The sequence below is a fragment of the Symphalangus syndactylus genome, chromosome 16 (assembly GCF_028878055.3).
Source record: "Symphalangus syndactylus isolate Jambi chromosome 16, NHGRI_mSymSyn1-v2.1_pri, whole genome shotgun sequence".
NCBI classification, from domain to species: domain Eukaryota; kingdom Metazoa; phylum Chordata; class Mammalia; order Primates; family Hylobatidae; genus Symphalangus; species Symphalangus syndactylus.
In genome coordinates this window covers 88,926,656-88,954,538 of record NC_072438.2, presented here as the reverse complement: position 1 = coordinate 88,954,538, position 27,883 = coordinate 88,926,656, and the positions used below count along the sequence as shown (strand labels likewise).

Genomic DNA, 27,883 nt, shown 5'->3' with positions numbered 1-27,883 from the left:
CAAGTTTACATTGTGGAGAAAAAACATCAAGCAGCCCACAGTGGACCTGTAGGGAGCATCCTTGAAGAGAGTCCGTCCCTGCTTAGAGGCTCATACGGTTCTGATTAGAGCAGGATTACAAAGAAGAAAGAAACATCCCGTGCTTGGCCTTTCTAATGCTCACTCTCCCCATGGACCTGAGTATCCTAACACAGAAGCCACAGGCACACGTGCTCCTGTAAAGACAAGACCGGTTGACCTGGAGACTCCGCCCAGCCACCTTCACCCAGGTCTGCCTAGGAGGCTTACCTTCAGAGGCAGCACCTCTTTGTTTATAGAAAAGAAGGAAGCCATAGCTTTCGTCCAGGAACAAAGACCAGCTACATTTCCACATACACGTTTAGCAGTTTCGATGTTATAGTCAGGCATTTCAAAGTAAGGACTCAAAAACTCTATCACCTCTTCATTAATTGTGTCTTTTGGGAATTGCTATGGAAGAAAAGAGTAAAATAAAGTCAAAATACTTCTTTCCATAAAGTCATATTTGCGTCATGCTCTCAATGCCACTGAAACTACTGAACGACCACAAATGAATGAAGGGCATTATATTTTGTCACTATTTTAAGATATTAGGCAAAAGTCCTAAAGGTAAAAGCACAGTAAGAAATGATAGCAAAGAAGTCTGTTAGAGTACAATTTGTCTTCTGTAGAAAAGATACCAACCTTAAATAAATATAATGAGATCCAGGGAAAGAGTAAATTATTTAGGTGATGAACACTAATATGGTTATTAGAATTTCCAAAGCAATAAGGATTTTTTGTCATTAATCCTAAATGGATGAATTACAAACCCATAAAATCCACAATGAAAAACAAACACACACAGGTGTATTCAGTCTGAGGACATACATATTTAGCATTTATCAGCAACTAAATGCTTAATACATTCAGACAGAGGTTTTATTAAACTCACCTAAAATGTGAAGATAATAACTTGGACATTAGGATTTGAGGGTGATGAATTAATTTTTAATCATAGAACTATCAAGAATATGAGAGAGTTATTATCTTCTGGTGGGATAAAATTTTAAAATAGTAGCAGAAATGAATTAAGAATGCCTTTCTGCATCACAAAAAGAAGACTGACCAAACAATGAAATCGGATCTTTTAAAAGTGGTGTTTGATCATTTAAAAGAGGATGATTAAATGTTTTCCAAGTAGAAGGAAATTTAGCACCTAAATAATTTAGTGACACAAACCTTCACAGAACACATAATGTATAGTAGAACACACTCTCATTCAGATCTCATTTAATGTAACTTGTTTTTATGAGACTTGAAAAATTGTAACCAAAAAAAAAAAAGCCAGATGAATGTCTGAGAGCAGTGGAAGGTTGGTGATGACAATGACAAATAGCAAGGGAGAGTCCAAGAGTGGGGGCTTTGCCACCAGGTAAATGTCAGGAACCTGGAATCACTTGTTGTGATTCCATCCAAAGTCCAAGTCCATTGGCAGAGTCTCATATTATAATTATCTGAGACAAGTCTGTTTGGCGCACTAGTTTCATAAGCTACTTATCGTTATAGCTGCTGTGTGCACCTCACCACAGGCTCCAGACATGGCAGTCACTTGAGCAATGCTGAATTGAAAACTGAAAGAAAGATGGTGCTGAATTCACAACTTGGGAAATAGAGGTGGACTGGGTATTCTCAATTAGTTGTTTTGAGATTTGAACATGAAAGGAAAGACAATACAGCTTCCAGAAGAAAACTAGGAATCTGCCTTGGATGTGGGCAAAGATCTCCTAAACAGAACATAGAAAGCACTATTAGGGAAAATATTAATAAATTGGACTACATTAAACCTAAGAATTTCTGTTTATCAAAAGACACCATTAATCGAGGGAACAACTAATGCCAGAAAGCAGCAGAAGATATTTGCAAACATATAAATGACAAATTAGTCATATTTTATATATAAGGAAATTCTACAAAGTAATAAAAAAAATTAACTGGACAAGCAACTCCAACAGGCACTTAACAAAAGAATTCCCCAGAGGCTCATAAGCCTATGAAAAGGTTGGGAAATACAAATTAAAACAACAATAATAAGACACCACTACAAACTCATCAGAGTAGCTAAAAGTAGAAAATGGTGAAGATGTTGAGCAACTTACACACTGTGGTAGGTGTATATATATGGATACATCCGTTTTGAAAACTCTTCAGCACTACCTACCAAAGCTGATTAAATGTGTCTAACCGAAGTCCCAGAAATTCCACTCCTGAGTATGAAACCAACAGGAATGCACACCTAGAGCTACCAAATGACCAATATTCACAGCGGCTTGATGTATCATAGCCATAAATTAATACTAAGCCCAAAATTCATCAACAGTACAAGGGACAAACAAAATGAGGCATATTATAGTGTTTCACACTGGTGCCGGTTCAAACAGGCTTGTAAGAAATGATTGTTAAATTTCCAAGAATTCTGCAAACTTGTTAGACTCAGCCATTATTAAAAATTAAAATATATAAGCGTACAATTAAATAAATGATATCTCAAACAAAGATTATAGTCAAAGCTCATAACTTGCTAATTCTTAGACTAAATTTTACTGTCATCTGTGTTTTTGAGGTCATTTACGACTATTGTATCTATATGGTGGAAACACTACACAATGGCGTGCTACCATGCACCTCTTCTCAACTCTAGATTCAGCAACAGCATTCTCGTAGCTTAAAACAGCCATCACGGGAGTGCTTACACCATGGCAAGACTTCAAATCAGAGCTTTTTTTTTCTTTTTTTCCCTTTTTTTCCTTTCTCCCTTAAGAATCAATTGTTAAACATTTCTCACACTACAGCAGATTTATATACTGGCAAACTATATAACAATGAAAAAAGAAAGACTGTCATTTGCAACAATAAGAATGAATTTCACAGACATGTTGAATGAAAGAGGTCAAAACAAGAGAGTTCATACAATATTATTTCATATGTGCAAATTTCAAAACAGGCAAAGCTAATTATCTGGATAAAGGTAAGGATATAATTATCTTAAGGAAAGTTATTGACTTGGTTGGGGCACAAGAGAGATTTCTGGGGTCTGAAAATATATATTTTTCTTCCAGTGTTCACAAATAGGTATATACATATGTAAATATTCATCAAGTTATACATTTAAAATTTGTGCATTTATTCATGTTAAGTTCTATCTCATAAAATTTAAAAAGCTGTAAATTAATACTAAAAAATTACTACTGAGAAATGCAAAATACAAATATTTGTATTCATGTGAATATAATATAAATACATACTGTCTTCTTAAAATGATTTTTTTAACTTTTATTGAAGTACACATAACACTGATGATGCTTTAATACAACTAAAATCTGTCAGGAAAAACTCTAATGCTTATAATGTTTTATATTTGAGACAAAGTTTTACTCTGAAAAAAGCATGTATGTAGAGTGAGTTCTTTTTTTAGAAACTTATTCTACCAAAAGGACTCATACACCAGTGAAGAATGAGTTCCCTCTTAGCCCATCACCACTGAACTACCAACCTGTAAGTTCTGTAAAAAGTTCCCTGCAGTCATCAGTTTTAAGGATTCCTGCCAGGAGGGCATGGTACAGCTTTTTTCCAGGTCAATTTTCACAGCATTGACTTTCCTTTGAAACAGCAGCAGTACGCAATCCATGATCCGCATGATGAGGTGAGGGGGGCGGCCCAACGTGCGGACAGTGGCGATGTCCGAAGGCCTGATGGTCTGGGGGATGAAAGGAAGGATCACCCAGCCTCAGATAGGAAAGCACAGACAAGCAAACCTTGCATGTCCAAATGCTGCTATTTCAACAGAGGACAGAAAACTGTTTAAAGTTAGATGCAGAGCCACGGGGTCTAGATGCACATTTAATCCCAAAGAGACACCATGGCCCAACAAGTTCACATTTCTACTATTCCAACTAGCAGTGAGAGGAAAGAAATGTTAGCGAGCAGATAAGGAGCTGTGACTTCTCTGAAAGTGCACAGATGGCTTTGTGCCAGAAAAAAGAAAGGCATAATCTGAAAGAAAAAGAATGGTCAGCACATAAATAGATTTCGAGGTTCAAAACCAGGAAAATTACAGTATTTGCAGTGCTTTTTTACTCATTAGCTTTGTAGGTCAAGAATCTGCCTCAAACAATTCAGGCTCGTCACTGTGGACTGACACCAGAGGGTAGCCTCAGGGCTGACAGATTGAATAATTAGAGGTTTCTTAGCTGGGAACTGACCTTTAAATGACAGGACTTGAGCAATATGAATTTTACTAAGCTCTCTCTTAGAAAAATTCCATTCCATTTCTAGTACGTATACACTTATAGAGTAAATGATTTAATAGTCACATATACCTGTTTTGGTTGATAATAACTGCTCAATCACCTAAAACTCACTATGGAATAAGTATTGAAAAAATATTAAATGTAAGAATTGGAAACAATCCTATCTCTAAGACAAATAGTATATATTCCTTCCTTCCAGATCTTCAAGACATCCAGCTGGTTTGTATTTGTATCCTTTCTATCAAAAGACAGTAACCAATGACCTTCTCATAAAAGTGAATGATTTTTTCTCCAAGGACTGAGGACAAAGAAAAAACACTAAACTTGGTAAATTAGGAATGTAACTACATACCTTGAAAAGGTTTGTGTATATGTAGTTTTGCTTTTGTTTTTTATTTTGAGACCTGAGTCTCGCTTTGTCACCCAGGCTGGAGTGCAGTGGCATAATCTCAGCTCACTGCAACCTCCCCCTCCCAGGTTCAAGTGATTCTCGTGCCTCAGCCTTCTGAATAGCTGGGACTACAGGCACACGCCACCATGCCCAGCTAACTTTTCTATTTTTTTTTTTTTTTTAAGTAGAGACAGGGTTTCACCATGTTGGCCAGGCTGGTCTCAAACTCCTGACATCAGGTGATCTGCCCACCTCGACCTCCCAAAGTACTGGGATTACAGGCGTGAGTCACCATGCCCAGCCTGTTTTAATATATTAATACTAGCATTTATGAAAGCCAGACAGCTGGAAGTTAGGGTGAATGTGTAGTAGAGAACTGAAAATGGCAAACAGACATTTGAGGTGTGCAGTTATAAAAGAAAAGAGAAAAATAGGACAGCAGCCAGTGATGAAAGTAGGGTAGGGTCAAATTAAAGTTATATAAAATGTAAGGGCTAGGCATGCTTATTTTACTTTAGCTTTAAAAATAATTTTCAAACAGCATGGTGCTCAGCTGTGTTAGATGCCCAGGTAAAAGAAGTTGGAAAGGGGAACAAAAACTCAACCTGTTTCACCTAAGCATTAAAGTCCTCTCTTTTCTGCAGGCCAAGAAACATAACTGTTATATAATCTCCTATATGCTGTGGCAATAAAACAGTTATCTAACATCTGGAGGTATTTTTCATTTTTGCTCTGAGCTGGTTAAAGTCAGATTAATATCAAGATAGGAAGAGACATATTCTTTGCACAAGATTTGTTATCTTATTTGTTGTATAGATTTATGTAACCTGATGTCAAAATGTTAGAGTTTGTACATACCTGGAACTTTCTTAGTAAAAATGAGTCTTCAAAACTGGACCAGCCTTTAAGGTGTGGCCTAGTTCACTAAACTCATTTCATTTTCTCAAAATCCAACCTCCTTTGTAATTTTGCCATTGGTTTATTGCCACACAATTTGATATGGTTTAGCTCTTTGTCCCCACCCAAATCTCATCTCAAACTGTAATCTCCACACGTCAAGGGAGGGACGTGGTGGGAGGTGATTGGATCATGGGGACAGTTTCCCCCATGCTGTTCTCACGATAGTGAGTGAGTTCTCAGGAGATCTGATGGTTTCAAAGCGGCAGTTTCCCCTGCTCTCTCCCCTGCCGCCTTGTGAAGAAGGTGTCTGCTTCCGTTCACCTTCTGCCATGATGGTAAGTTTCCTGAGGCTTCCCCAGCCATGTGGAACTGTGAGTCAATAAATGTCTTTTGTTTATAAATTACCCAGTCTCAGGTAACATCTTTATACGGTGTGAACACAGACTAATACACAATTGTACTGTTTAATTGCATTGGAAGCCTGCTCAAACTCTCTCATTAATGAGCTACATCAGATCAGTAGTTCTTTATTTGGGTAATTCATAGACAGAAAACGTTGTATCTTACAGATCACCTACTCTATTGGCCTCAATGAATGAGTGAGGAAATGTTGCCTTAGAAAGTTGATGTAACTTTTCCAACATTACAGAGCTTATTGACGACAGAGTTGAAATGAGGACCCAGGACTCTTGGCCACCAGTATATGGTATTGCCCAACATTAATGAGTGAAGAGAGTGAGATGTTAGGTAGAATATGCAAAACCTATAAAGAGCTAATAAAGTTAGTCTCGAGCAGAAAATATTACTTGAAATCACTCAAGTGGATAGAGCTTTCATCTGAACCAGTAGAGCATTTCCTTGCTGTTATTAATCTTTTTAGCCTTAGTCTGCCTCTTAAGCCCTAAAGTTGACATCTGTTAAATCACATAGATGCACCTGCAATGCAGCTTCTGCCTCTTCTAAAGCTGGTTTTGCTGCTTCCAGTTTTTCTTCAGCAATGGCTTTGTCTTTAGAGATGCTGTCCACAATGGCCTGGGCCCTGTCCTTCACCTTCTGTACCTCAGCCTTGACCTTTTCAGCAGCCTGTGCTTTCATTGTCACTTCTTTTAAGACCTAATTCAATATAAAGCAAACAATACTTTGTCAAAAAGTATTAAACATCCAGCTGAAAATGCACATTTTTGCCTTGATTTGTTGATTTTGTTCACTTATCCAGTTTTTTATACATAAAATTAAGAGTATTTTATTCCAATGGAAATTAATGTATACTTCAATAGTTATAGCCAGTGAATACGCATAGATCATTAACACTTGTGAACTGAGAATTCAAAAGGAATGTGGCACATGTGTAAATGCCCACCCACCATGTCGGCTTTATCGTTGGCCACTTGTAGCTCCTTTTCTTTCACTTCCAGTTCTTTACTCAAGGCTGCAACAGACTCTGAAGCTTCTTTGAGTTTTTCCAATCCAGTATTCATTCTGGGATTGAAAATCCAAGCAAGCAATGTTAAAATGTGTAGGACTTGGATGCAACTTTCAAGGACCGGTCCAATAATGAGTGGTAATGGTTGTATCTGAAGATTGCATACATGCAAGTAGCAAACCCAAGAAGGCTTAGCAAAAAGGATACAGGTCCAGTCTTGACTCTAGACTGATAACGTGTATGTTCTTCACAGACCATGTGCAAGAACAGTGAACCTGCTAGAACACGCGTGATGAAATTAGGAACAACAGTAAGGCTAGAATCTGTGTCACGCAGGAAATATACTTAATGACATTAGGCTAAATGACAACAAACTTCAATTGCTTGAAGCTCAGTCATGGAGGAAGGAAAATAATGCCTGTTTTTCAAAAGAGACCAATGAAGTTAAAAGAAGAATGATGTGGGCTTAAGAAATGAATTTAAAGCCATCAGAACAGCTGTAGGAAGGAACTAGCTGCCCGCCTGAACCTGAAATAACGTGACCATAAAGATGGGAACTCTCAGAGTCATTTCGTGTAATTGCCCACCCAGGGATTCCTTACCCTGGCTGATTCTAGCCATGCTCAGTAAGATGATCTGATTGTTCAGAAAAGCACAGGGCAGAGTAGTGACATTTGGAAGAAACTTCAGGGAAGCAGGGATACTCCTTAGGCAGTGAACATACGCATCCACCTGGCTTTTCCCTCTCAGTCACTCAGAAGGGATGGAAAGAGAAGGGCAAGAAGAGGGAAGAGGGGATGTCTGCATTCACAACTCCCTTCCAGGTCTATTATTTCTACCCTGATGTCACTCAATATTATAGAAAGCAGTAGGCCACATAAAAACCTGGCAATAGTTTATCCTACTGGGCAAGGAATAGTCAGTAGGCTCTAGAGGAGGGTTTCCCAACCTCAGCACCACAGACATTTGGGGCTGGATAATTCTTTGTTGTGGAGGAAAAGAACTGCAGGAAGTTTAGCAGCATCCCTAAGCCTCTACCCACTACATGCCAGCAGTACCCCTTCCCTGCCCTGCCGCCACAGTTATGATACACAAAAATGTTTCTGGTCATTGCAAAATACCCACCAGGGCAAATCTGCCCCTGGTTGAGAGCCACAGCTTTAATATAGCTTTGTATGAGAACATCACACTTACCTGTTGGCCAGGGTCCGCACCTCCACATGCTTTTCTCCATATATGAACTTATAGCCCTGAATAAAGGAGAGGTATGATTTGGGCGTCACATGGGTAGAACGTCGGAATCTCTGGAAATAATCAACACACTTCTCGGCCACCCCATCCTGAAAGGAACCCATGCATTGGACCACCTCCTTCTTGATTTCCAAACTGCAGTCAATATCATAGGAAGCAAGGAAGTGTTCAGACACTAGAGAGAATAAAGATGACAGTGGGTGAAACATGTATGTACGTTACCCTTTTAAAAGTTAACTGTTTATTTCTAAAGCTTAGACATTTCTTAGGAATGCAAACCATTTTTGTAGCCCCAGCTAGGTAGATCTGTGTCAGCATTTTTGGCCCCAGGCCTATAACACCAACAATTTTATTTTCTGTTTTACATATAAAACCATAAAAAATCTTTAAGCCTATCATCACTCTATGTTGCCTGGTGCTTGTGCAGAGACATCTCTTCTACACAGCTGCGGGTTCTGGTCAGCAGCCAACCTGTTTTATGGTTTACATCAGGACAAATGGTACAAATAACTCAGAAATCAGTGCCCACCTGGTACTCATATTTAACAATGCCATTTATTTTGTCACGCAGAACCTATCACACCCCTAGTCCCCCCTGGCTCTGACTGCATTTGGCATGTGGAAACGCTCATCACTAAATTTTTTTATGCTGGAGTCATCTTGTTCTTAAATGTGGCAGCTGGTCATTTGTGGTCAGTTCTTATTTACAGCATTCTTTTAGAATGTTTGGGTAAAAAATCTCCTTTTGGAGACCTTTACCTTCCCCACAGTGCTAAATGGGGGACCAATTCTAAGACAGCCTTCCCTGCTATGGCAATAGGCTCATCAATCACCATGTACACTGAATGCCTGTTGCGGAGCCCTCACTGCGACAGGTGCCATGGAATGAAAGAGGAACGTGAAACTTGGTCTCAACCCCAAGGAATTTACAAGAATCACACATAATGCGGTTAAAATGATCACAACCATTTCTATGTATCTCAGAAGAAACAGCCTATGTATATAAGTATTGTAAAGGGAAATATGGTCAATAAAATGGGAGATAAATGAATCAAGTAAGCAAGGCTTAAAAAGGCAAAGACATAAAAATAGTATTTATCACCATCAGTACTCAATCACTAAATTAAGTTCTTAATGCTGTTATTGTGGAGCTGTATTTACATTGATGTAAATAATACAGACGATTCATCAGCTTGGTTACAAAAACAGTTTACCATACACCGAAAGGCAATAATTAAGATAATCAAAAGTCACATTTTCTCATATAAGTTAGCCAACCAGTACAAGGAACGGTTTAAACTCTAAGAAGTTCAGGTCTAGGCCCTGGAACCATAGAACAATTCATACTTATGACACATTTTGTGTAGGTGTTAACCACAAGGGCTGCGATGTCTACCATGTGCCAGGCATGATGCTAAATGCTTTACTTGGCATTATGGGATTTTCTCGGAGAAGTGCCCACTTTCTGAAATCTTCCTTGTATTTATCATGTAATGATTTTCTTCCTTCTTATGTGAACAGACAGTATCAACGTATCAATAATGGTGACCTTATTCTTTACATAGCAAATTGTCTTTTTGTCTCTCCAAAAAGTCAAAGAGAATAAAATCAGGATGGACTAAGCATATTTTTCCACAGACCCAGGATCTCTGGTGGAGGAAAGGTTATAGAAAGAAGCAGAACACTCCCTCTTAGAGTGACCCATGCCTGCTGAGATTCAGTCAAGAGGCCAGAAAACCCTTCTGTCATCTTCAATATCCCATCGCCAAGGCAGTAATGCCAGTTGTGGGGCTACCTCCAGGGATTTTACAACATAAAGCATATTTTTCTTTAAATGATTCATCAACAGATTCAGTCCATTTAAATTCATACATATAAAAAACTCACTTTTTTTTTCAAAGGTATTTAAAAGTTATTAAAATTACTACAAAATCCATTATCGGCCCTAGGGGCTTCTTTAAATTAGAAAAACACATAATAATGTAATACTTTTATTTTATTGGAAATATTTCTTATGATCTAAATGAAATGCTAACACAAACAAATGATATATTTCTTTCTAGATGCAGCTGGAGATAATAATTTAATTCAGAATCAATATCCTTAAGGCAACTAAAATAATATTTTTTCTAGAAACCTTGTTGCTCATTTTCTAAAAAGAATAAATAACACTGAAATCCCTAAGTGTCTAAGTACTTCTAATACTCAAAGATTGTATTCTTTCAGGATAACATTAGGCAGGTTAGTATTGGGTGTGGAGACACTGATTTTCCCAACAAGATTTTCTATTTATTGAAGAAAGAAACCATGTCTTATGTCTTTTAGTTATTTTATCCATGACTATGACTAGCATAGTATTAAATATTTATGTAGTATGCAGGCTGTAAATAGACTAAATTGGAGCTATAACCACAAAAATTACTGGTTATCAAAAGGTTTAAAAATATTTAAATGTGCAGGTAAATTATGTAAAGCATAAGTGTTATAGATATACAAAGTCCAAGAAAATGGGAAAATTTCAAATATTCCTAAGAGAACAGAGGAGGATTGAAGGATGTGATGTATCTTGACTAAGCCTTGGAGCTTGCATAAATAAAAAAGATGGAGAAGAATATTCTTGGTAGAGGGACTTCTGTGAAAAGATAAGGATGATTAAAACATGTTCAGAGGGCAAAGAGGTATATCCAAAGTTGAACTAGAGAAAGACTGCAAGTGATCAAGGCCATGTTACGGAAAGATGATGAATTTCTCCACAGTCTGATCCATTCATTCAACGTCATAAGTATCAAACACCAGTAGCTGCTGAAATTGTGAACAAAGGATGTGTAGTTCTTGACCTCATGGGAGTTTTTAGTCTAGTGAGACATTAATTTAATTTTTAGTCTAGTAAGAATTAACCAAATAAATAACACAACTAGGTACATAAATTACACACTGTGGTTAATCCCAAGAAGAAAAAGCACAGAGTGCTATGGAATGGATAACAGGGGACCTGGCTTAGTGGGGAAATGGAGGGAAGCAAAGGAAGATTTTCCTGAAGAGATGACATTTAGCTGAGCCAGCATTATCCAGACAAAGGAGGAGTGGATGGGGAGAAATGGGAGGAGGAAAGCACTGCATGGAACACAACCAAAAAAAAAGCATATTCAAGGATCCAGGAAAACAGAGCAGGAAGGAAAAGAGACCTCAGGAGAGCCTGGGGAGGTAGGTAGGGTCAGCTCTTCCCAGCATGAAGGCCTTGCTAAAGGTTGTGTTTTTTCCTAAGAACAACAGGAAGACATGGAAGGTTTTAAGCAGAAATAAATGCAACTGTATTTGTGTTTTTACCATTATTCTGTCTGCAATGTGAGATGGAAGGGGGACAGGTGAAAGAGGTGAAGAGATCATTTAGAAAGCTATATGGGTTTCCAGGTGAGCAGCGATGATAGCGTGGCCTAGGATGTCAGTGAAAGGGAGATGACTTGGTGATGGACAAGACTTGAGACCTGGAGAAAAGGGGAGGTGCTGATGACAAACGGGCCTCAGGTTGCCTAGTTTGATGAGCGATAATGGCCCTTCCTGAAAGGGGGAGACATTTTGAGTTTCAGAAATTTTCAGTTTAAAAAACTTGTGAAGCATCCATAAGAATGGACCAGGCAGGCAGTTGAGTCCACAGATTTCAAGCCAGGAGACAGACTAGACTGGAGAAATATTGATGGCACATATTATAAAGGAGGCTGTGGACGAGCTTTCCTGGGGAGGGACTCTGGAGTACAGAATTGTCTGTCTTGCATCTGTTGACAAGTCTGTCTTGTCTTGAGTCTGTCCAATAACATCATGAAGCTCAATATGTACGTTCTGAATAAATGAACAAATAGATTCATGCATGAAGGTTGGGATATTTGCTAGCAACTGAGGATAAAGAAAGGAAAGTTTCTCTGCCCTCCATGTAATCTTGGTTTGTGTTGGCGTGCTAAGATTTAAAAGAATGGGACAATGAGAAATTAACAAAGGAGGGATCAATAAGACCTTTGTCTACAAAAGAAGAGATGACTGAAATAGGAACTTAACAAAAAGAGCTTCATATTTAAATCATCTTAATTATGGCATATTACAGTTTCTGTCACCTGAAATTATTTTTATTGTTAATGATAACACCTTACAGAGCATTTTATGAAGTACTTGCATACTGATAACTGTATTTCATAATAAACTTTAACATAGCTCTGAAATACTCTTGATCTGTGCTCTGCATGTATATCCTACTTGAGTTTTAAAATCTTACCTCCAGTTATATTTACATTTTTATGGGACTTTGAATTTTAAATCACTGGCCTTTTCTCAAACTTTACAAAAGACAGAACTGTGCTGTACATTTATATCACAAACATGTTAAAATATTCTGTGTTTAAAAGCTACAGATTGGAAAACCACTACTGTAAATAGTGATGCGCTGAGAATAAAACTTCCCCAGTAAATAAGATTTGTTTTAAAAATAGGTAATTGATAGATGATCAATAAATAGATGATTGATAGATGGATGGATGGATAGATAATAGACAGATAATAGATGTATAGATAATGGATGGAAGGATAATTAATAGATGTTTAGATAGATAATAGAGAGAGAGAGAGAGAGAGAGAGACAGAGAGAGACAGACAACCTAGGTTTCAGTCTCAGTACTGATCCCACTAACTTTTTCCACCTATGGCAACCCTCAACTTCACGCTCCTCAGTTTCTCCTTCTCTAAAGGGCAAGAGATGGGTTAATCAGTCATTCTCAGACGGGGTACCACAGAGCTGTAGAGGCAATGGTGAGGGCAGAAGAAGTGAGGAATAAGAGGATGAGACTCCAGAACACTTCCTCCAGCAACCCCCATCTACTTTTCACTGTTTTATCTACTAGGACTACTTGTAAGGTATTACTGGGAAATAAGGCTCTTCTGCATAAAACATTTTTAAAAATTTGAAAACCACTGTCCTGAATCAGGGTTCTCCTGATGTTTTGATATAATAGGGATGAGACCTGGGTATCTGTATCTTTTAAAATATCAACAGGCAATTTCTCACCAAAAGCTTTCAAAAAAAAATGCTAAATGTATGCTCTCTAATCTCTCCTCTACTACTTTTATGTTCCAATTTCATTTGCAAAGTAAGGAAGCACTAACGGTCCATGGCATGGAAGATAAGAAAGAAGCAGAAGCAGCAAAGGGTCCAGTCAGAGACCATGCTGGTTAACATCTTTTGTCAAGGACAGAAACCAGCAGATAATTGCTGGATAATGTTTTCCCCTTTGATTCTCAGCATTGCAGCCTTGAGAAGGAAATGTCCAAGAGATACTTGGCTTTAACTCGTCTACTTAAAAAGAACACATATGCTGTCCATGAGATTAAACCCCTGTGCCTTCCTGTGACATCCTGGAGCCTGCCTGGAGATCCAGCTGAGGCAGAGCCTTCAAGCATCCCTGAAAAAACTAGAATCCTTGAACACTAACCCAAAGGCATACAGACTGAGTACCTCATTCTCTAAAAGCCACACTCTGGGAAAAATTAGCTACCAAACAAGAAAGAGCATCATCTTATAACGGAAATCCTCAAATGTTGGACAGAGTGAGTTAGCTCAACTCAGTAGAGAGACAGCAAACAGCAGAGAATGTAAATAAATAAGTAAACATTGTAAACCAGAAGCCCTGGCATAAACATTTCCATACTAACCAGCAACTAAAGCATCTTTGGGCCATCGGCTGAACCAGTCAATTGTGCATCCTGAAATTAAGGCAGGGAACTTCAAAGCTCTGTTTCGAAATTTCTCCCCCACTGGCGAGAAGCAGAGCACAATATGAAGGTTCTGTTGGAACCGACTCATGAAGTAGTCGTGCAGGTTCTCATTGGTAGGAGGGCACCTGGGGAATTCTTTTTTCATGACTGACGCCAGGTCGCTATTAATTTCATCAATTTCATCTCGAGAAAATAGATTAGAGACCTTAAAAAGAAGTACAGGCATGCAAATTCAGTACACACACAGGAAAACAGATCAAAATGTAGAAGCTCTATCAAAATAATTAAGCTCTATCAAAAAATTAAGCTCTATCAAAACAGAGCTTAATACATAGAATGTCTTTTCTCCGTTTGTGTTCTTGAACTCACCTATAGAAAATTAATTGAAAGTTTTCTAGATGAAATATACCACGTTTTAAAATAAACAAATGATTTTACTATTAGCTGCAAAGTTGTAGCCCCGGGAGGGAGTAAATGGACATGCCAAAAATCTAATTAGCTTTCTTTCTAACTTCGCTCTTCTGTTTTTTGCATTTGTTACTTGGAACATTCACTGATGTTTTAAATGCTTAGCTCCAAATTTTGATGGAGAGTTTTATTCTTCAAAAACCCAACAGAAAAACCCATCCTTCATACTGATCACTTAATACCCATCCCCAATAGCACTTATTCACACCATTAATGGAAGAAAACACATAGAGCTCTAAGTTGGAGGAAATCTGAAGGGATAAAACGCATAAAGAATAAATGAGCTCCTACCTCACCTGACGATAAAACATTGTTCATATATTCCAAAAATGACTCATCTTTAATCTCATTGTCTGTGAAAATAAAAGTGATTCCTTTGCCTTGCTGACCAGCCGTTCTATACAAAACCTTCAGATCTTCCATCAGATTTGATGTGTTGTAGGATCTAAAGAAATATTTTCATTTTGTCATTAGCAAAAATATTTTCATGAGAGGGAAAGAACCTTGTAACAACGCATTATGCCATTTAGCTAACAAAAAAAATGCTGATTTTGTTCCATCATATAGATATGTATTCTATATGAATGTTACTGGTTAATTTTTAAAAATCCGCATTTCATAAAATATTATAATTAATTAATGTTTCTACATAAAAAAACTATACTAAAAAGTCAACCTAGAACAAAAATAGAATTTTTATCACAACCGAATGTCATTACATTTCAAAATGTATCTTTCTGAAAATTTTTTGACAATGATAATAGAAAAGTCAAATTTAATTATTGATATTTGATTGACAAGTGGTATTTGAGATGACAACTCATAAATTAAACTAAAATAAATAAATGCAAGCTTTGGTTACACAGGGTGAGTGAGATGCCCTGTTATAAACAGTGCCTGCCTCATCCCCCAACACCATTATCATCATTGCATGTTTGTATTATACATAAATAAGCTTGTTTTCTGAGCAATCAGTACACTGTACTAGACTACCTGGAAATGTTATGAAATATCCCAGTCTGAAGGTTCTCTAATTACCCAAAGCAATCTTTAGGTGGGAGTGAACCTACAATTAGGAAATATTAGAGAGTTCCCACTGTGGAGTGCTACATTATGCCAAAAGTATAAATAAAATTATCCCAATTCTGGAGACTCAGACTTACTAAATTATTATTTGTGCTTTAGTCACAAAATAAACTCAGAATTCAGGGTGCAAAAGCAAAGAGCCATCTGATTTTTAAAAAACTAGTGAATACTTAACTGTACCTTTTTCTAACTTCTGTAACCTACACCCTATAATTGGAAATATCACAACTATGCATCAATACTTCTAGAAGACACCTAAAGAAGTGAGATCCAAGAGATCAGAAAACAAATACTTCTAGAAGACACCTAGAGAAGTGAGATCCGAGAGATCAGAAAACAATTAGAAGATGCAGCCTCTAGAAAGAATGAAAGAAAGAAGAAAGGAAGGAAGGAAGGAAGGAAGGAAGGAAGGAAGGAAGGAAGGAAGGAAGGAAGGAAGGAAGGAAGGAAGGAAAGAAGGAAGGCAGGCAGGCAGGCAGGCAGGCAGGCAGGCAGGCAGGGAGGGAGGGAGGGAGGGAAGAGAAAGAGAGAGAGAGAGAGAGAGAGAGAAAGAAAGAAAGAAAGAAAGAAAGAAAGAAAGAAAGAAAGAAAGAAAGAAAGAGAAAAGAAAGATGGAAGGAAGGAAGGAAAGAAGGAAGAAAGAAAGAAGGAAAGAAAGAAAGAAAGAGAAAGATGGAAGGAAGGAAGGAAAGAAGAAAAGAAAGAAAAAGAAAGAAAGAAAGAAAAGAAAGAAAGAAAGAAAGAAAGATGGAAAGAAGGAAAGAAGAAAGAAAGAAAAAAGAAAAAGAAAGAAAGAAAGAAAGAAAGAAAAAGAAAGAAAGAAAAGAGAAAGAAAGAGAGAGAGAGAAAGAAAGAAAGAGAGAAAGAAAGAGAGAGGAAAACATCTCACCCAGCTTCTTGTGATATGGGGAAAATTTTCAACCCAATCTCTTGGATCTCAAGGGCCCACTGCCTCAAATAATATGACCTAAGACACCTAACAAATAGTTGTGCTTCCCAAACGAGAGGCTCTTGCATCTCAGCCTTAGCCACATGCTATACAAAGCCTTTAGAAGTTTGATAATATCTTGAAAGCTACGAAAAGGAAAGAAAGACTCTGGCCCTTCATCTCATCAGTAATGGATCATTCCCACTGTGACATGCAGAGGAACTAGTCTGCCACAGTGAGAGTGGTGGTTGGGTATATTGGCCGTGGTACTGTGGTGCAGTAAAAGTCACACAAGACTAGAAACCAGAAATCCTACAATCAGTTCCCAGATAGATCAGAGATGTTGGGCAAGCCATAGCCTCTCTGAGCTTCAGCTGCAAGATGGGCTACTGCTATCTGTCCTATTAACTCACGAGGTTTTTTTGAAAATCAAATTAGCTCATGCATATAAAAGTGCTTTGAAAACTACAAGGTTTTATACAAATGTTAGGAACAAAAATTTGAGTCCAATCCCTTTCCTGTGCAGGTTGCCTTTTTTTAATTTTTTTTTTATTTTTTATTATTATACTTTAGGTTTCAGGGTACATGTGCACAATGTGCAGGTTTGTTACATATGTATCCATGTGCCATGTTGTTTTGCTGCACCCATTAACTCGTCATTTAGCATTAGGCATATCTCCTAATGCTGTCCCTCACCCCTCCCCCCACCCCACAACAGTCCCCGGGGTGTGATGTTCCCCTTCCTGTGTCTATGAGTTCTCATTGTTCAATTCCCACCTATGAGTGAGAACATGCGGTGTTTGCTTTTTTGTCCTTGCGATAGTTTCCTGAGAACGATGGTTTCCAGTTTCATCCATGTCCCTACAAAGGACATGAACTCATCATTTTTTATGGCTGCATAGTATTCCATGGTGGATATGTGCCACATTTTCTTAATCCAGTCTATTGTTGTTGGACATTTGGGTTGGTTCCAACTCTTTGCTATTGTGAATAGTGCCACAATAAACATAAGTGTGCATGTGTCTTTATAGCAGCATGATTTATAATCCTTTGGGTATATACCCAGTAATGGGATGGCTGGGTCAAATGGTATTTCTAGTTCTAGATCCCTGAGGAATCGCCACACTGACTTCCACAATGGTTGAACTAGTTTACAGTCCCACCAACAGTGTAAAAGTGTTCCTATTTCTCCACATCCTCTCCAGCACCTGTTGTTTCCTGACTTTTTAATGATGGCCATTCTAACTGGTGTGAGATGGTATCTCACTGTGGTTTTGATTTGCATTTCTCTGATGGCCAGTGATGATGAGCATTTTTTCATGTGTTTTTTGGCTGCATAAATGTCTTCTTTTGAGAAGTGTCTGTTCATGTCCTTCGCCCACTTTTTGATGGGGTTGTTTGTTTTTTTCTTGTAAATTTGTTTGAGTTCATTGTAGATTCTGGATATTAGCCCTTTGTCAGATGAGTGGGTTGCAAAAATTTTCTCCCATTCTGTAGGTTGCCTGTTCACTCTGATGGTAGTTTCTTTTGCTGTGCAGAAGCTCTTTAGTTTAATTAGATCCCATTTGTCAATTTTGGCTTTTGTTGCCATTGCTTTTGGTGTTTTAGGCATGAAATCCTTGCCCACGCCTATGTCCTGAACGGTACTGCCTAGGTTTTCTTGTAGGATTTTAATGGTTTCAGGTCTAACATTTAAGTCTTTAATCCATCTTGAATTAATTTTTGTATAAGGTGTAAGGAAGGGATCCAGTTTCAGCTTTCTACATATGGCTAGCCAGTTTTCCCAGCACCATTTATTAAATAGGGAATCCTTTCCCCATTTCTTGTTTTTGTCAGGTTTGTCAAAGATCAGATAGTTGCAGACATGTGGCATCATTTCTGAGGGCTCTGTTCTGTTCCATTGATCTATGTCTCTGTTGCGGTACCAGTACCATGCTGTTTTGGTTACTGTAGCCTTGTAGTATAGTTTGAAGTCAGGTAGTGTGATGCCTCCAGCTTTGTTCTTTTGGCTTAGGATTGACTTGGCGATGCGGGCTCTTTATGTAGCTTGATTTCTAGCCAAAAACTAGAAGAATCATATGCAAGGCAACTAGAATTATTTCTCTCTGTCCCAGTACTTGAATAAAACAGTAATCTTTGGATTTATTCTTCAAGAAGAACACTATAGGTCAGACCAAATACAAAGTGTAACGACAGCTTAAATATTTGAATCTCCAAACCCAATGCTTAGTAACTTTCAGCCTTCATCCTAGCAGGTGTCTATGGGCCTCTCTCAATGAGACACGTCATCAGCATGTTCTGCTCATCAGTGCCCGACTTCTTGCTCCTACACCTGGAAGTTAACGTCAACTGATTTTCAGCCCAACCTAACTTCCCAAACTGGCCTCCTGGTTATAACCTTATCTTGGTTAATCCTGAAATTCTGTTTCACCTCTCCGAATCACCTCTGTTTATCTCTTCATGTTCACTTTTCATGTGCTAGTTATGTTTTCTCCCTGCACTACACCTACATCTGTGGTCAGCTCCTCTGGGGTTCCCTGTCTTGATAAGTAGTAGTACCATCTAGGTTTTCCCAAGCCAAAAACCAGGATGCACCAAGCCCAGAAGCTCCAACTTCCTGATGATCTCTTCCATCTTCACTCTCTAGTCTCCATTCTCACTGCCGCCACTCATAATACTATCACGGCTTGCCCAGACCCCTGAGACAGCCTTATAACTGTTCCAGTTTAGTTCCTTCTATCTATTTTTGTACATAAAATACACCTGACATGTCCTCCCTAGGGGCAACTCATCAATGGTTTCCTATTGCTCTGGGATGAAGTCTGACTTTTTATCATCACTTTAAAGGCCTCCATTTCTCTTTCATTCCCACTTGCCACCCTACACTGTACACTCTGCAGTATTTAACTTCTTCCAGGGCTGACTTCACCTGTGCTGATTCTTCTGCCTTGAACACACTTTACTGCTCTTCTGCTCTCAGTCTTCCTCATATTGAGGTTTCGGTTTAATCACTTTCTCCAGGAAGTCTTTTCTAATCATCCCCTAGACTAGGTGAGGAGCTCCTCCCTCTAGCTTCAATAGGATTTGGTCTGCATGTATTTCCTTATCATAGATGGTGCCTATGAATCACACCTTACTGGGTGAATTGGGTTGCTTAGTTGTCTGTCCCCTTGAGTTGCTACAAAGTCCCTGATGATACAGCTAAATTCACCTTGCTCACCTAGCCAGGGCTTGACACATAGGCAGTGTTCAATAACTATTTTGAAACGTTGGAATGAGTAAACCAATATAAAATCTTCATCTATTTTTCCATTGTATTAACATTCTTGAAATCTGAATTAACACTCAATAGGGACAATCGTCTTCTGAAATTCACCAAAAGAAGTGCATGTAATACACTATCATATATAACATAAAAGTAGGGAGGCAGCTACTGAGAGTTTGAAACACTTCAAAAGCAAATTATGACTGTGAAATATTTAAGATCTATGACAAAGGTTGACAGGGAAAGATGTTAAGTCAACATTCAAGAAGGAAAATGACTGTGACTCTTTATATGTAAGAGAAATGCATTTGAACTTCAGGTGGCCTCTGAGCACCTTTTATCAAAATCCATGTTAGGTTAGTTAAAGTAAAAGCTTGTCACCTCGTCAGAGTGATCTGGAAGGAAATGTAGCCAGCAATGAATGAAGCCAACCTCGTCAGGCTCTGCTTTCCTGATCCGCCCACCCCGACCAGGAGAGCATTTCCTCGAGGAGTACGAATGACACGAGAGATCTGTAATACAGAACAGAAAAAGCATGTATCTTTCGACATGTAAATGCTCTATTTTTCCTATTTATTCAATATATGAATAAGGCCTAATTATTATTTTGGAAGATATAGGTGTCTCAAGATCAGACAGGAGATACCGTGGTTGAAGGAATGAGGGCATTTCTGAAATAGAACAGTGTTGGGCTGCATCAGATGGGGTGGGAACCGTGGGGTGTGCCTTTAGAAACTAGGAGGACACCAGGGCAGAAGAGTCAGCACACAGCCCAGAACGTGCTTGCTCTGGCTTTTAAAGGAGATATCTATCTAAAGGGGACTTTGAGGATTCCTGTTAGTTGGTCCGACCTAATAGAGTATGATAGGAAGGAGAACAGAAATGTCAGAACAATGTCTACCCTTGGCATACAGGGCGTTGTGGTTGATTAGAATATCCTCCACATTTGAAAAGTGTTCAAATTTAAATTGAAGGGAAGAAAAACCCCCAAAATAAGGTGATACGGTTTGGCTGTGTCTCAACTCAGATCCGATCTTGAACTGTACTCCCATACTTCCCACATGTTGTGCTGGGGACCTGGTGAGAGATAACTGAATCAAGGGGGCGGCTTCCCCGACAGTGTTCCTGTGGTACTGACTAAGTCTCATGAGATCTGATGGTTTTATCAGGGGTTTTTGCTTTTGCATCTTTCTCATTTTTTGTCTTGCTGCTGCCATGTAAGAAGTGCCTTTCGCCTCCCACCATGATTCTGAGGCCTCTCCAGCCATGTGGAACTATAAGTCCATTTAAACCTTTTTCTTCGCAGTCTTGGGTATGTCTTTATCAGCAGCATGAAAATGAACTAATACAGATGTTGGAATTTCAAAAAGAAAGAAAATGAGCATAAACACCCTCCTATTACTTGGCAAAGACAGTGATACCTAAGGTATCTACCAATAAGTGATTATAGATGGGTCGGGCGGGCCACTTCACACTGTTCAATAGCCCCAGACTATTCCACAGCCCCCTTGTGGCGGAAGTCCATGTTTATTTGGCTTTACTGGTGTTGAATGGACTAGTTACACCATCAGTCTTCCAAACCTACCTAGGAGAGATTGGAATAGAATTCCCCTTGCTGTTCTTTATACCTTATGCGAGAACTGTTTCTCTTTCCCTCCTAACTGCAGTTTGAGCCTAGGGGTATCACTGTGATGTCCATCTTTCTTAGAAGAATGATAGAGGCTGGGCAGGGACTGGAAGGGGTCACTTCTCCACAGCCAGGGAAGCTTCCTGTAGTCACTGGGGCTCTGCATTCTGCTAAGGTTTTGTTAAACATCCTTTCTCACAATTCCCTCACTAGCTGCAGTACATTCTATTCCCCTTGAAAATATGCCTGGTTTTGAATTACTTTCCCCAGTTTAGTGTGAACCTTGGGGAAAGGAGAACATGTTTTCCATCTCTGTGTATACCTGAGAACCTGCAGGTGCATATACCCTGTTTTTCCAGCACCCTGCTTGTCCCCTCTATGTGATTCTCGCCAAAGTCATTGTGGGTGGAGAGGGTCACACATGCCTCTTCAGATCTTCCCCTGACGCAGCTTCAGGAGGGACAGACAGGGCAAGTAAGGAACTACTGGAAGTCACACTAGAACATTCTGTGTCTTTCCTTGGTTGCCACTTTTCAACCATCATCATTTCCTTTGATGTGGGTGGATATACCAAGATGTTGTTAATTAGGTATTAAGGAATCTTCATCCCAAAACCTTTACTTGGAACTGGGCCTAGGTCTTATATTAAAGTGTTCTATTCTCAGTTTCCAACACATGGTAAACCCTCAAAACATATCTGACAAAGGAACAGATACATGAACAGAGAAGGCTTGCAAAGCAGACTCAAAACCTCATAATCTAATTAAATCCAGTAAGACCCTCAAATAGGGCTATTTTGTCCTGTTATATACAGATTGTGAGATGGAGATATGCGTTTTCAATTTCATCAGCAAGTACTCAAAAATGAATAATGTCCACTCTGCCCCTCAGGAGCTCACGCTGGAACAGGGGACAGAGGTGGGGGTCAAGAGCCATGGTGAGCACTGGCACAGAGACAGGAGTGATGGCAATCAGAGGAAAGAATGCCATGGAAACATCCCCGCCTGGGTGAGGTATGTCTTAGGTGCAGAGCTGGACTTTGACTTGGATGACTCGAAGTACATCACACAAAGAAGGTGGTGTGCCAGGCATGAGCTGAGCTACCTTTTAAGAAGGAGTGACACACACAATATCTCAGAATTAGCAAAAGGCCCGAAGTGTCCCCTGGGGTGAGAACTTCAGTATGAGGTATGGAAATATCAGGATATAAGGCAGCAAAGGATTGTTTAGGGCTTATTTGGGGGACATGATTAAATTCCAGACAATGTAACCAGATTCTCTGTGCGGTTCTCAGCAGTGGTCCATCCTGTCAAGACTGGGGTCACTAAGACGGGAATCCACCCTCCTAGAGCCTAATCTTCTGATAGGGAGACAAACACACAGATAAACCTTCCACAAGGAAGTACATGGGTGGGGAATGCACGTGGGGGAGGCGCTCCGGGATCATGACCTGTTTACCCATAAGCAGCCCGCTGTTCTGGATCACACACCAGGCAGAGCATGACTCAGGAGGCTGGCTGGTAAGCAGGAACTACATCATGCAAAACCACATACACCATGGTTTGAACTTTCACCAAAGAGACAAAAGAGGTATCACACAGGTACACTGTATTGAAAGAAAATTGAGTTTCTAAGAAAGGAACTAAGAAATAGGCTTGGTCTCATATCATATCCTGTTTTGCTGCAGTTTTTTGTCTGCAGTTCTGACTCTTGGCTTCTATCGTGCCTTGTAACTAGGCCACGTATTTCAAGGCTCACAGCAGCATGACACAGAGCGTGGATGTGCTGTGCACAGAAAATGAGAGGAGACAGGGCCAGCCGGGAAGTGGAGAGGAATGCAACATTTTAGCTCAAAAACTCTAGTCACGGATTCTTCGGCCAATTCCAGAGCAGACAGACAAGAGGCACAGAGTGAGAGAAAACACCAGCGAGGCCCCAGCACCGAGGCATTCACACCTCCAACATCACACCCAAAGTGTTTCAAGAAAGCCTCCTCACTCATCGTCTGGGCTGCGAATCACGGAGAAAACGGCAGTGCTAGTGAACTTGCTCAGGCACGACACTTAACATAAATAACCGCATCTTCAACTTGAGCTATGAAATCCCAGGTCAATCAGATTCTGTCTCCAGCAGGCAGGCAATTCGTCATGAAGTTGCCTTTGGTAATACTCATTTAGAAAATACATTTTCCTTTTTCTTCCTTTTAATTATTAAAAATGACAGAATGTTTATTCTTCCTGAAACAACTCTTAATCAACTATAAATTAAGAGTGAATTTCAAAATGTTATTTATAGTTGGCTTTGGAAGAATATTTGAGCTCATAATTCGGTACAGATGTCTCAGATTCTGAGAATCCACCGAGTTGCCAAGCCAAGTGCCCTCGTGCTGGGGAGACCCAACTCCTGAACAGCCCCTCTGTCTTCCTCCCTCTCTCCGACTTACTCCAGCCTTGCAGAAATGCTTTTCTTTCTTGCAGGGAAAAGGAGCAGGTAATCCCTCTTTTCAGAGGAATGGTTGACTAGATAACCTCTAAACCCCCTCCATTTGTAGATTCAGTAATTTTTAGAGGTGACAATTTGTAATTGTGCAGTGGTTCCTCATGGTGGAACCTAAATCATGGAAGACAATGTCGAATCATTTTCTTTCTAACTAAAAGGACGTAGTCCGGAAAAGTAGTTGATATCAACAAAGTAAGAATATCAGCAATGGATTTTTAAATGGCATTATCTTGCACTGTAGATAAATTAAGTTGCATAAGTTTTCAAACAAAATAATATATTCTACTTCCAACCTTTGAGGATCAACTGTCCTAAAAATGGATACGGTAATGACTCATATAAGCAGTCCCTAACCTTTTTGGCACCAGAGACCAGTATTGTGGCAGATAATTTTTCCATGGATGGGACGGGGGTGAGTGATGGTTTTGGAATGATTCAAGCGCATTACATTTATTGTACACTTGATTTCTATTATTATTACATTGTAATATATTATGAAATAATTATACAGCTCGCCCTAATGTAAAATCAGTGGGTGCCCTGAGCTTGTTTTCCTACAACTAGATGGTCTCATCTGAGGGTGATGGGGGACAGTGACAGATCATCAGGCATTCCATTCTCATAAGGAGCGTGCAACTAGATCCCTCACATGAGCATTCACAATAGGGTTCACGCTCTTATGAAAATCTAATGCTGCTGGAGGCAGAACTCAGCTTTGCTTGTTCACCTGCTGCTCACCTCCTGCTGTGCAGCCCTGTTCCTAACAGGCCACAGACAGGTACCGGTCTGCGGCCCCGGGGTTGGGAACCCCTTCTCATATGACAAACTAGAATAGAAATTATACTTTCCTGGTGGATTTCATTCTAACAGAATTTTCATCTCAAAGTCAACTGTTTATACACTATTTTTAAATTATTGTTTCTAATCGTGGTAAAATACACACAATCTAAAATTTACCACTGTAACCATTAAGTATATTGTTCAATATCATTAAGTACATTTACACTGTTGTGCAACTATCAGCACCACTGATCTCCACAACGCTTTTCATCTTGCAAAACTGAAACTCTGTACCCATTTAACACTAACTCCCCAGTCCTCTCTCCACCCAACCCTGGAATTCTCCATTCTACTTTTGTCTCTGATTTTGGCTACACTGGGGATTTATATGAGTAGAATTATACAGTATTTGCCCTTCTGAGCCTGGCTTACTTCACATAACATAATGTCCTCAAGGCTTATGTACTATTTTTTATAGGATATTCTTTGCATGATACAAAAAGATGCAGACTTTGCCTGTGCTCTGAACTCAGATGTCAACCATATTCATCCTCCGTGGTGAAAGCACTGAGCTGGAAGCCATACAGAAACACTGAATAAAATTATCACATCACACATTTAAAGTACACAGGCTCTTATTTCAAGCCTATAAGGTGCGACATGTTGCATTCAGCTTAGAAATTAAATTGGAATATAGCATGGAGTCTAATTTTAAACTGAAGATTCTCCTAGGAAATGAAAATAAAAGAGGGAGAGGACCACGGCGTGAAGCCAAATGTCTGTCACCTTCACAAGGCACTACTCAGAGTGGCTACTGTACCTTGACTAAGTGAACCATGGCATCTGCAAAGAATACCATGTCCATGCCGGCGCCGCGGATGCTCTCATTATAGAGCTGCAGGAACATACTCAGACGCTGTTTTAGGTGAATAAAAGATTCAATCGGCTCATAAATTTTAGGCGTTTCAGCATCAGCCTCTTCAGATGTTTCACCTTTGGTGGGAAATAAGAATCAGTTAAGTTTCTTCAAATACCTACATTTTACTTCAACCTAAATTAATACACTCAAAGCTCTACAACCTAACACTGAATAACATTCATTTTAAGCAAAATGCCATAGTGTGTATTTTGCAAAAACAGAAGAAAACAATAGTAGCATTAGGATTTTTGTGATCATACGCAGTCTTTGTTGTTTCCTGTCTAGCAAGAGTCAATTTCAAATAATGTTATCATCATTGAGTTGAATTTGAACCCACAACTGATTGTTGGCATTTCAAAGGTCCTCCCAGATATATTAGCTTAATGGTCAAGTGAAAATCAAAACAGTAGGGACTGAATGTCAGAATCAGCAAGGGAGGTCAAGAATTACATAACTGTTTGATAAGAATAAAAAGAAAAAGGTTATTGCATTTACTCAGGAAATTTTTATAATTCATGAATCTCAGGTCAGTGGTAAAAATAGAAGTGAATTAGAATATGGGGTGGAGGGTTGAGAGAAATACAAAAATAATTTCCTAAATGAATAAGCATATTCGATTATTTCAGTAGGGCAAGATGTATTAAAATCAATATACTTTTTTAAAAAATTAGAAACATATAATATACCAGCTTAACACTTTTCCAGTGTTAACTACAAAGCAAAGGCCAAGGTGGGCAGATCACTTGAGGTCAGGAGTTCAAGACCAGCCTGACCAACATGGTGAAACCCCATCTCTACTAAAATTACAGAAATTAGCTAGGCCTGGTGGTGTGTGCCTGTAGTCCCAGCTACTTGGGAGGCTGAGGCAGGAGAATCACCAGGAGGCCGAGGTTGCCATAAGCCAAGCCTGTACTCCAGCCTGGGCAACAGAGCGAGACTCTGCTTCAACAAAAAAAGCATAATGCCAAAGAAAAAGCTAAATTGGGCATCTACAAATTCACAATCAATTAACATTAGTAACAGGGAAAAAAGGGACACATTAGTTGAATATACCAATAACAACTTAGAATTTCACTGGGTATGAGAAGAATGCATGGATCTTTCAAACCTTATAGCACATAATTATTTTCAATTGACTGTGTCCTAACATAATAGTATGTTAATCTTTCTTATAACAAACAAGGAGATTAGTTTAACACAATCATTAAGATTTAGCAAAGCTCTCACTCATCAAATTCCAATAGTCACAACTCTCATAAATGCCCAAATCAAGCTGTGAGAAATAAAGTGTTTCAATGACATAAAAGGTTATGCATTTGTCTCTAGACCTTCCCCCAGGCCCCCAAAATGCAGCAGTTGTGCTTTGGTCCTTGAAAATCATAATCTGATTTATCCTTCTGAATTACACAGAATAAATTACATAAATTTTAATTACCTTGTAAGATGCCCTTACTCTTACAGGATTTTTGTATGTGTTTGACCTGATTAAAATAAAATGTGTCAGCTTCTTTCTGTAGAAGGATCATTCCAATTGCATCTCCAGAAATAAACATTATTTTGCAATTGTCACTCAGAAACTTTTGATAGTTCACACGGTTATCAAATCTAGAGCACTGCCTAGTCATTTCCAATCATTTTCAAGATATACATAGCATGTTTTTAAACATGCTTTTAAAAATCTGCAAATTAACTTAAAATCCATCCTCAGTATTAGAAGAGGTTAAATGAAAGAAAAATATTTTTAATTAAGCCTAGTTACTTCTGAGGGGAAAAAAGTGGAGCACTGCCTCTTTTCATAAGAAAAGTCATATATCTCAATTTCCCCTGGAACCATAATCACAAAAGCTTGCCCCACATCAACCATCTCATTCCAATTACATTTAATGACCCTCTCATACAATTGGAAGTTTTCCTTTTTATTTTCAACATTCAGGATGCCCTGAATAATAATAAGTATCATTATATTTGCTGCCTTTCATTTAGCAGTGACTACAGGCCATAGACCGCCCAAGCCATTCTACAGATAACATTTCACGGACTCCCCACGGTGCATGTGATGCATATAGTAATACTTTTATTTTTACGAATGAGGTTCAAGAGAGTGCCGAGATGCCCAGCTAACTAACGTGTGGTGGATTCCTTCCTCAAACTCACCTCTATCTGCCAGACTGCAAGTCCTGTGCACTCTCTCCTACCGAATCCTGCCCCCAACTCTAATATCCAAGCATGATATGCATAAAATAGTTCATCTTTAAACTCTATTGTAATGCATTAATTCACTC

General features: G+C 39.0%; 1 protein-coding gene across 1 annotated transcript in view; it reads right to left on the bottom strand.

Moving 5' to 3' along the window:
* The window catches only part of DNAH5 (dynein axonemal heavy chain 5), a 319,657-nt gene that overhangs the window by 72,732 nt on the left and 219,042 nt on the right, over positions 1–27,883 (bottom strand). Inside the window, exons 53-61 of the mRNA XM_055246049.2 lie at positions 25,503–25,675; positions 20,158–20,288; positions 14,789–14,942; positions 13,967–14,234; positions 8,216–8,447; positions 6,963–7,077; positions 6,535–6,711; positions 3,551–3,754; positions 289–468 (exon numbers count right to left, since the gene is read on the bottom strand). Coding sequence (XP_055102024.1) covers positions 289–468; positions 3,551–3,754; positions 6,535–6,711; positions 6,963–7,077; positions 8,216–8,447; positions 13,967–14,234; positions 14,789–14,942; positions 20,158–20,288; positions 25,503–25,675 — 1,634 coding nt within the window. The remainder of the gene's footprint in view (positions 1–288; positions 469–3,550; positions 3,755–6,534; positions 6,712–6,962; positions 7,078–8,215; positions 8,448–13,966; positions 14,235–14,788; positions 14,943–20,157; positions 20,289–25,502; positions 25,676–27,883) is intronic.